An 11,391-nucleotide genomic window follows, 5' to 3' on the forward strand; every position below is an offset into this window, starting at 1 on the left:
GATGGGGTTGCTGTCAATCTGGATTTTCTGCTAAAGAAAAGTTCATCAGAAGCTACTGAGGATATGAGGCTTGGAAAGCGACATAGGGTGGATGGATATGATGATAGCAATTTCAATGTAGCTGAATCTTCTTCCCATAATAATGATGGAGATAACATCACAGGCATCCAAATACTCATATGAACACAATAGGAGGCAGTCAAACTGACAATACTGAAAAGGAGAATCAGGTAATCTCATACTTTTTAAGTTTAAAATTATATTTTCATAGATTTGATTATAGTACTTACTATCTGTTTTTTAACTCATTTTCTTGTTTCAAGATGAAATTTCTTTCTTGGAATGTTCAGGGTATTGCTAATAGTTTTACCATCCAACAATTGCATAACTTGGTTTAATCTCATAGTCCTGATTTCATTTTTCTTTGTGAAACTAAAGTTGATCCTCAGAGAATGACTTCCATTGCTCAAAGTTTATATTATCATAACTACATTTGGATTGATAGAGTAGGCCTGGCAGGTGGTTTACTTCTTATGTGGAAGGATGGAATAACATGTGATATTGCTAGTTCAGCTGATAATATTATTCATGCTCTCATTAGAATTGATCTTTGTAAACCAGAAGTCCTTATGTATTTTATGTATGATTCTACATACAATGATCCTAAAAAGAAGCAATGGAACTTTTTACATGAACTCAGTGAAGTTGTTTACCAACCTTGGCTAGTACTAGGTGATCTAAATTTCTATTTAGCTAGAAATTGTAGTAGCTCTGACACTTGGGTTCAGAATAAGGTTAGGGATATTGGCCTTTCTGATTTAGGTTATGAAGGTAATGACTATACTTGGACCAGTAATAGCTTTGGTACTGGCATAAGAAAAGCTAGACTAGATATGGGTTTAGGAAATACTGATTGGTTTTTGCAATTTCCTAATGCTAAAATTTGTCATTTGAATCATATTGCTTCTGACCATTGTCCTATAATGCTCATTACTGATCCCATTCCTAAGAAGTTTTGGAGACCTTTTAAGAATTTTGGTACATGGATGAAACATGATTCTTTTAAATCTAATATGGAACAGGCTTGGAATATAGATGTTCAGGGTAGTCCTTCCCATAAATTTAGAAACAAGCTGCAGCATACTAGATTCATCTTAGCTAGATGGAACAAGCTAGAATTTGGTGACATTCATAAAAACATTAAGATTTTACAGGATAAGTTGGATATAGCTCAGAAAGAACCAACTTCTATCAGTCAAGAAATGAAGGTAAAAAATATAACTCATGATCTGGAAAACTGGTATAAAATACAAACTAGTTTTTACAAAGAGAAATCTAGAGACAAACATATACATGATATGGATAACAACACTAAATATTTTCATTCTATTGTCAATAAAAGGCTGCATAGAAATAATATTAGTGCTCTTATTGATAATGAAGGAAACAAGCATAGAGACAGAGATAGCATAAGTAATCTTCTTACTACTCACTTTAGCACCATTGCTTGTACAAGTAATCCTGTCTTGACTGATGCTGCTTTTGATGTTATTCATGCTATTACTAATGACTCTGATAATGAGGTTTTGCTTGCTGTTCCTTCTGCTGATGAAATTACTAGTGTTGTTAAGTCTATGCCAGCTTGGAGTTCTCTAGGTCCTGATGGTTTCCAAGCTGGTTTTTATCAATCTCAGTGGGATATTGTTGGTAAAGATGTAATTGATGTTGTTCAGAAATTCTTTATTACTGGATTTATGCCTAAAGATCTTAATAAGACTTATATTGGTCTTATTCCTAAGGTTAAAGACCCTAAAAAGCCATCTTAATTTAGACCAATTGGTCTATGTAATGTCTCTCATAAAATTGTGTCTAAAATTTTATCTAACAGGATAAGGCCTTTTTTGAAGAAATTAATTTCTCCTTATCAAGCTGCATTTGTTCCAGGGAGAGCTATACATGATAATATCATAATTGCTCATGAGATTATTCATACAATGAAGCATAAAGAAGGTATTGGAGGTACTATGGTCTTAAATTGGATCTCTATAAAGCTTTGATAAGCTTGAATGGTCCTTATAAATTTTTTGTCTCAGTTCGGTTTCAATAAAGATTTCTGTGATTTAATCTACCAATGTGTTTCCACCACTTGCATAAGTGTGTTATTAAATGGTTCTCCTTGTCAAGAGTATATTCCCTCTAGAGGCATAAGACAAGGAGATCCTTTATCTCCTTATCTTTTTATCATGGCCATGGAATATCTTTCTAGGAAGTTGAGATTTGCTGAATCCAATAAAGAAATTGCAGGTATTAAAGTTACTAGAAGAGCTCCACCTATCTCTCATCTGTTATTTGCAGATGACATTCTCATCTTTGCTAAAGCTGACATGAGGAATATTGCTGGAATTTTAAGCATTTTAAATGATTTTGGCACTCATTCTGGTCAGACTCTAAACTTTGATAATCCTGTGTTTACTTCAGTAATAATTTGGACCTAGCTGTCTGTGATGATTTGGCTAAAGAGTTGAACATGAAAATAGTAAGTGACTCTGAAACTTATCTTGGAGCTCCTCTTCTTCTAGGTCACTCTAAAGTTAGAGCTTTTGAACCTATAGCCCAATCATTTGAGGCTAGACTCAATAACTGGATTAGCATTACTTTGAACAAATCTGGTAGAACTACTTTAATCAAGTCTGTCTTGAATTCCCTTCCAACATATCAGATGGATTGCTTTAAGATTCCTACTACTCTTATAGAAAAACTTCATACCTTACAGAGAAATTTTTGGTGGGGGCACAAAGCCAATAAGGGTATTAAATTTGTGGGTTGGCCTAATCTTCAACAACCAAAAGAATTAGGAGGTCTAGGTTTTAGGAATTTAGAAGTTTTTAATAGATCCCTGATCTCCAAGATAGCTTGGAAGATTTGCTCTAACTCTGATGACTTTTATGTCAAGATCTTAGAAGCTAAATACTTTAAAAGTACCAATCCTCTTCATTTGGAAAAACTTGTTGATAAAAGCTCTTGGGTCTGGAAAGGCATTTATAGGCAGATTCAATTCATTAAAGATAACACCTTTTGGAAAGTTAGATGTGGTACCAAAATTAAGATTTGGCTAGATAAGTGGGTAATTGGTCTTGATAACCCACCTTTTCCTATAACTGGTTCTAATACCTTGTCTCATCTTAATCATGTTCATGAGCTCTTTTTACCAGGTACTAGAACTTGGAATGTGCAGCTTATTCAAAATAGCTTTGATCTGATCAGTGCAAACAAAATTATTTCTATGCAAATTCCTAGATGTGCAAATGATACTCTCAATTGGATTCATGACAGGAAAGGTAAGTTTAGTGTTAAAAGTGCTTATAAAGTGTTGAGTAGTCACTCTGCTGGAGTCTTTCCTCCACAAAGGGTAAGTAGTCATGTTTGGAAGTCTCTCTGGAAGTGTAAGCTTCCTCATAAGGTTAAACTCTTTGTCTGGAAGTGTCTTAAAGATATAGTTCCTGCAAGAGAAAAACTTTCTAAGTACAAACAAGGCATTGATGTGCATTGTAGTATCTGTAATGCTACTTTTGAAACTACTGAACATATGATATTGGATTGCCCTTATGCTAGATCCATTTGGCTTGGTGTGAATGTTAATGTTAACAATGTTAGGAATTTGCATGGTAGTTTGATTCATTGGATCATTAGTTGGTTTGATACTAGGGTTAATAATAATGTAGTTCGTAGTATAGACAGAATACATTTTCTATACTTACTTATGATTACAATATGGACAATATGGAAAGATAGATGCACAGCTGTGTTTCAAAATAAGAAACCTAATAGAAATTTCAGTATTAATAGCATTTTGTCTTTATTGGATAGTTGTAAGAAGAATGTTTCCATTGTTTCTAACAATGTTTCTTGTCTACAGGTACAACCTCCATATTGGGAGCCTCCGGAAGCAGATTATATCAAGATTAATGTTAATGCATCCTTTTTTAAAGAAAACATGACATGTAGCACATGACTAATAGCTAGAAATTTTGCAGGGCAATGCTGTGGAGCTAAAGGGAGCTTTTATAATGGAGGAACTAAAGACCAGGAAGTGGAGTACTTGGAGTGTCTGGCAATGCATGAGGCAGTGAATTTGGCAATATCCAAGAATCTCTCTAAAGTTATCTTTGAATCTGATAGTGAAGTTCTAGTTAAGTCAATAAAGGAAGACACCTCTTATGTTCATTGGCTAAATCAAGGATTAGTCCTAGACATTAAGGCTTTATTTCAGAGTAGAGTTCATTTTGTTTGTCAGTCAGACAACAGAACTAAAAATAGAATTGCTGATTTAATTGCTAAGAAGTGCAGAACTAGTGGCACTGATTTTGAATATGAAGACAACTTCCCCTTGGATATTACTTCATGGATTCAGGGGGATATTACAAGATGTATCCTATCTAATTAATCAATAAATTATCTTTTGAATCAAAAAAAAAAAATCCATTATAAATGTACTTTTTATCATTTGACTCCTTACCACTGAAGGGTTAAGTCGTACACTTGCAAGATAGCTCAAAAGCTCGAGAGAATGATTGGATAATTTATTTATCTTAGTTCTGTATGGTTGAGACCACAAGGAAAAATTACATTGCCATAAATTTACAAGATTCTTTATCAAAATAGTACTTCCCTTTGAAGCCAGAATTGATTTTCCTTGATATCTGACATAATACATAAAAGGATCCTTGAAAATCATTGCTAAACACTACTACATGATGCTCAATTTTTCCATAGAAATTTATTCGCTCAAGAAGGATTCTAAAAGATGTTGATCGTAAACAAAAAAATTATTTACGGAGAAAAACTAATATGGATTCGCATTCATATACATGAGAATTATATAGGAAGAAGAAAAAACGCTGATTCTCCTTTAAAAAAATGAAATTGCTTTATTTTGAGTAATAAGACTATAACAATTACGATACTCATGGAAAAAGAATCGCAATGAATGAAAAGAGGGAATATCTTGTATCTTAAGAGTGTAGGATTTGAACAAATATTTTCAGATGGACAAGGTAGGGTTCTAGTATATCTGACACATGAGTTAGATGAGAAATTTTTTGATGGAGGCGTTTTTTGAAGGGGGCAAGAGGGACCAATGATATGTTGACACATATCTTTGATATTAATGAATTTTGTTTCCAAAAATACCAACACCAATTAAGAAAACAAATTTTTTCTCCAAAAATACACTTTTTTTTTTATATTTTTGGAAACAAAATTCATTAATATCAAAGACATGTGTCAACATATCATTTGTCCCCCATGCCCCCTTCAAAAAATGCCCCCATCAAAAAATTTCTCGAATTAGATGTGATAATTTATCCTCTAAAAAAGGAAATATTGAATGAATTGGTCGTAAATTATGAGACTTTTTTATATCCTTTCCTTCTAGAAAAGATACTAATTGTAGTGAAAATGGAATTTCTACTATGACTAAAAGCCCCTCGGATATCATCTGATAATAAACATTTGGATTGTGCGCAACAATTTTTTTTTTATTTAGCAACATTTGTCGAAATCATCAAATTAAAATGTTTCTGTCGATACATTTGGGTAATTGATCGTTTCACAAGTAATGAACTGGATTTATTATCATAACCTACATTTTTCATGGATTCCATAAAGAATTGATCTATTTAAGCCATGATCACGACCAAGTGCATAAATATATTCCTGAAAGAGAAATGGATATAGGAAGTCTTGTTGCTGAGATTCATCTATTTTTGAATATGCTTCTGATTCGTTCATTTAAAATTCGATTTGAAACAAAGGCAAAGGATTTTTTTGGTTCACAACTGATACTAGTGAGATACAGTCAAAACAAGGTATATAATAATAAAAAACTAGACACCTCGGAGACATATAGGCTAATCAATGGATCCTACCTTTTTTAATCAATTGATAATGGTTAGAAATACTTTATCAATATACCCCTTCTTCTACACATTCGTCTCCCCTCCATACTATAAAGAAGATATAGTGAATAGTTATGTTTCATAAAAAAATAGATAATCCACTTATAGGAGAACCTTTTACCGCATCAGGCACTAATATATTTTTAACGTATAATTAGATCGGGTAATCCTTCAAATTAATAACAAAATCTCGTTGCTTATTATTTCTCATAATTGGAGCCATATGGCTCTATCTATTTATTCACTCAACCTATCTGTGAATTTCTTTTGTCATGCTCCAAGAATTCAGACAATATTTTGTACCGCTCTAGTAAGGACGAAAAATTCTCAGAGTTTTGCATTGATACGACATGCTATTTTTTCCATTCATTCCCTTTCAGGATCAATCGTGGTCTTACAAACTTTACCAATGGTATGGACGAATCCGTTGTTTCATCCAAATGTGTAAAAGAATCTAGGCGCACTTAAAAGCGGAGTACTCTACCATTGAGTTAACAACCCAAATAAGATGCGATAGAAATAAAAAAATATAGATTAGATTGAACGGACACATCAAAGGATTAAACTCAAAACAAATCTACAAAAGCTTTTTTTAGGACCGATTGCTCTGAATCTAAAAATGAACAAATCATATGAAAATAGAAGAAATTCCCAGAAAAACAAAGATATGTTCTCTTTTATTTGTCTATTTTTTCATTAAAAAGGGTCCTCTTATGTTACAGCAAATCTAACGAACATTTTTTTATGAAGTAAAAAACAAAACTTATGGGACGTAGATAAATAGATCCATTTATCGACGATCAAATTATATTTGTTCAATACACTATTGTCAATATGAACGTTGAAAACATAAAGAAAAAAAGAAAAAACTCAATATAACTAAAGGGACAATAAGCAAGATTAACCCCCTTTTCTTGGTGTCATCCTAACAAAAACCATATCAAGTAAAAATATTTTATTTTTCCGAGAATCGGTAATTTGGGATTATATGAAAGCAATCTAATAGTAAACTCATATGAATAGAACAATAAATAAAGTGAAAAAAGAAGAAATTCCGGGAAGTTCACATTATGAAACCCCCACTTTCTTTTTCTTTGTTCATTATTTAAAGTTCTTTTGATTAACGGGAAGTTCCTTAAACACCTATGTCTTCTTTAAAATATCATGAACGGTTCCCGTGGTTTGAGCGCCTTTTTCAAGGAAATAGAGAATAGCGGGAACGTTTGAATAAGTTTGATTCTTTATCGGATCGTAAAAACCCACTTTCCGAAGATCTCTTCCTTCTCTTCGAGATCGAACATCAATTGCAACGATTCGATAGGTGGATCATTAGGATAGATGTAGATGAACAACGTCCCCCTAGAAACATATAAGAGGTTTTCTCCTCGTACGGATCGAGAAAGAATGATTTGGATTTATGTATATAGTTCCAAATCGATTGAGAAAATCAGCAAATCCATTAAAAATTTTTTTGCATTCCTTTTTTTATTCCTTCCTGCAGAAAAGAAAAAACCATTCATACTCATAACTCAAGTTGTATAATTATCAAAGAGCTCAAAGGAAAATCCTTAAGCTTAGGCATTTTATTTATTGAGTTGTCTTTAACCCTCTTGCTTTGTCTTGTTTAGAGTTCATTTTTTATTCCTCGCCCTGACCGAACCTATTGTTGAGACAACAAAAAATGGTGTTTTCTTGTTCCGGGATCCTTTATCATTGCTTTGAATTATTGGTTTTAGACATTACTTCGGTGATATTTAATTTTTCAAAACGGCAGCAACAAACCTTTTATGATTTCTTTCTATCGAATAATCAGTTGAAGGATTGATTCTCATGCGATACACTTTTGTTTTGATCAAAATAGTTTTTTTTGACAATTCCAAGAAAAAAATTTCCTTTTTTTTTGAAACGTTTGCTCGAATTGGATCCTTTCGATTTCTATATTGAAGATATACTTACGAAGTTGTTCCACTTATTGATTGACACTAACCCTAGACTCTTGCCCCTGAGAAATGAATCAGTACTTTCTACTCGAGCTCCATCGTATACTATTTACAACCCGACAAGAAGGGATTGTTCTAGTGGAAGAGAACAAACTATGTCGAGCCAAGAACACCTTCATTCCTTTATAAAATGGTGGATGTAAGAATCCACAATCGATCATGTCCTTCAAGTCGCACATTGCTTTCTACCACATCATTTTACATGAAGTTTTACCATAACTTTCCTCTAGTTTGGAGCCGGTATGAAATTGATTCAATATGGAATCATGAATAGTCATTGGTTTAATCGGCACATAGTAATCTATACTTTCATACTTTCTTTTTCTATATGAAAATGTCTTCGCAAAAGATTCAATTTAATTAACCCCATCTTTTATTCTATGAGCAAAAGAATTTATATAGAAAATGAAGAAAAAAACGCTTTTCTTTAATCTGCATCTTCAACAGAACAGATTGTTCAAGACGATTAATCATGAAAGATTCAACCTTTCTCGACCACCTAAGCTAAAATCACCTAATCAAAAAAAGGGGAGGGTCTCTAATTAAATTTCTAATACCAGAACAAAATGAATATTAAATATTAACCAAAAAAATGGGTCCAATGAACTGGAAAGGCCAGAAATGAGTCGATGAAATTAAAATTAACAAATCTCACATCTCTTCGAGAACCAAAGATCGATAAAACATCATTAAAAGTGTTTCCTTTTTAAAATTTTATATTTCAATATCAATAGAATCTTTATTATTTGATCGTGAAATCAATTAAAAGATTTCGCAATCAGATCATAGCCAGTAGTTTAAAAAGTTTAATAGATATCTCATTTCCGATTCAATCACCCATAGATTTTGAATGAATCATTATCTCGATGATGGAATGAAAATTTAATCAGTCCCAAGAGCCCCCCTTCTTGTTTAGTTTAGACTTCCAAGATCCCCAGAGAATTAATAACTAATAACTGGATTCTCTGTTTACTTTAGATATATGAGAAGTAAGGTAGAGTATTTTTCACATTTTCACTTTGAATGTGTTACTTTTTCTTATTCAAAGACCATAAAATATATCCTAAGCAACTAGGAATATCGACGGAATAGGCAGACGCCGAAGTGCCCATCTAATTTTTTGAATTCAACTATTAAGCTATTTCCGGATAGGATAGGAAATATACTTTGCTCTATCGAGTTGTCATTTGCCATGGTTTTTCGAGAAAAAATATGTAAAGATATGATTCAGAAAAGAGTAGAACTAAGCTAAGAAAAATGGATTCGATTTTATACAGCATTACACTTTGAACCTAACTGGACTGCTCTGGGACGGAAGGATTCAAACTTCCGAGTCGCGGGACCAAAACCTGTTGCCTTACCGCTTGGCCATGCCCCATTTATATTTATATTTATATTTGACACTAATAAACACTAATATTCGTATTGTTTATTCGTCAATTCCCACCCAAATTCCTATGGAATATAGTAGATTGTTGATAGGATTTCATGCATATAGTTGTAGAATTTCACTTAATTTATTGATCATTACATAGAATTCAATTAAGACATTGTATGAAAGTATGACTCCTTCTGTTCTCGGTTGAGAAATGAAGGATTTTTAATTGAGCAAGTAAAAAAAATTTGATCTACCTTGCTTTCTTCGTTTTTTCATTAATATCAATAACTCAATCAAAATACAATCATCTCCAAGAAGGAAATGTTTGTTATGCTTAACATACTTAGTTTGATCTGTATATGTCTTAATTCTACCCTTCATTCGAGTAGTTTTTTCTTCGCAAAATTTCCCGAGGCTTATGTTGTTTTTAATCTAATTGTAGATGTTATGCCGGTAATGCTTGTGCTGTTTTTTCTCTTAGCCCTTGTTTGACAAGCTGCTGTAAGTTTTCGATGATATTTTTTGCCTACTGTTCTACAAACATGTATGACTTTTTCGATAAAAAATATTATAACAATTGAAAATATCAGCTAAGTCTTACATTCTGAACCCTCGATCCAAACATTTTTATTCTTGGATAATTGCGAAAAATCTGGATCACCTTCCCAACTTGACATTCTACTTCAATGGCCCTATTAAATTTAGGGTCCCTTACAATATAGAATTATGTCATAAAAAAAGCCTTTCTCTAACACATAATCTTATTATAAAATAATTTTTTAAAATTATTTTATTTTTGAGAAACTACTTCGTTTCTTGGTTTAAAAAGAGGATATGTGGTATAAAAAAGGATAGTATATTCCCCCTTTTTTTTACAAAAATGATCTTGGAAATTGTGTAATGCTTACTCTCAAACTTTTCGTTCACACAGTAGTGATATTCTTTGTTTCTCTTTTTATCTTCGGATTCCTATCTAATGATCCAGGACGTAATCCTGGACGTGAGGAATAAAAAAGAGGAAGAGGAAAAAACCTTTTTCTTGCTTGTTGGTTTATTCATTTTCTTATTTTTTTATTCCAGACATTTAACTATGAGAAAATAAGATAAAATGAAAGTGTCTCGATCTTTTTTTGAATGCAAAAGAAAAGCAAGTCGTCGTAGGAAACGAAAATAGAGGGATTTGAACCCTCGGTACAAATAAATCGTACAACGAATTAGCAATCCGCCGCTTTAGTCCACTCAACCATCTCTCCAAATTGAAAAAATTATTATGTTACGCTTGAAGATAAAAGGTCTTTATTTTCTTTTTCACTTTATTCTATAGATATATCAGATAGATACAAATTGGATTAGCAATCCAACTTGAATTTCATTTCGATAATGGGTATATCTTCCATAGAAAGAAAAACAGAATCTCCCCCCCTTTTTAGCCGAATGCTCCTTTTATTCCCAGGTCTGGTCAGTACCTAGCCGAGCCATTTTTTATTTTATTCCAATGCAACGAAAGATAGATCAACTCATTTCTATGATTTGAAAACAAAAAGGCATGTTATTGAAACAACAATGACAGAAGCACATAAGATTATTTCCAATCTTATGGTATAAGATACAAACGTCTTTGCATTTTTTCTCAATTTGGAAAAAGAGAGATCTATCTTATTTCTTAATATTATAACTATAATTTCGTTATTTCTTCAAAGGCAGTCTTTATTTGAAGACTTGAGTTAAGTTCATAAAGAAGACTCTTACACTAGATCTAGTTGATTAGCTCGAATTCCTAAAATTTACCAGCGGAATATGAATAAAATAAATAGGGAAAGGGTATCTTCAGAAAATAAAAAAGTCAAACTTTCTCTCTTTTTTGATAAAATTTTTAGATTTGCTTGTAAAGTATTTGAGGGTCGAAAAAACAGAGTTGCGGATTCTGACACATTTTCTAGGACTTCTTTAAAGAACTCCCCAACAAAAAAAAAGATATAATTTTCTTTTTTCTTTATAAAACTTCTTTTCCTACCTCATCAGGTTTGACCGACAGAAAGCGTCAATGCTCCAATTT

The 11,391-nt window shown here is 32.4% G+C and overlaps 1 protein-coding gene across 1 annotated transcript; it reads left to right on the top strand.

The window, feature by feature from the left end:
* Nucleotides 1–452: 452 nt before the first annotated feature.
* LOC113315639 lies at nt 453–1,826 on the top strand. Its single transcript, XM_026563903.1, has one exon. It carries the CDS (start codon nt 453–455, stop codon nt 1,824–1,826), a length of 1,374 nt encoding a protein of 457 aa, XP_026419688.1.
* Nucleotides 1,827–11,391: the final 9,565 nt, after the last annotated feature.

The sequence above is a fragment of the Papaver somniferum genome, chromosome 10 (assembly GCF_003573695.1).
Source record: "Papaver somniferum cultivar HN1 chromosome 10, ASM357369v1, whole genome shotgun sequence".
NCBI lineage: Eukaryota > Viridiplantae > Streptophyta > Magnoliopsida > Ranunculales > Papaveraceae > Papaver > Papaver somniferum.

Bases quoted from the DNA above. Each gene is read 5' to 3' on its own strand.
- LOC113315639 (XM_026563903.1), top strand. From the start codon at position 453: ATGACTTCCATTGCTCAAAGTTTATATTATCATAACTACATTTGGATT.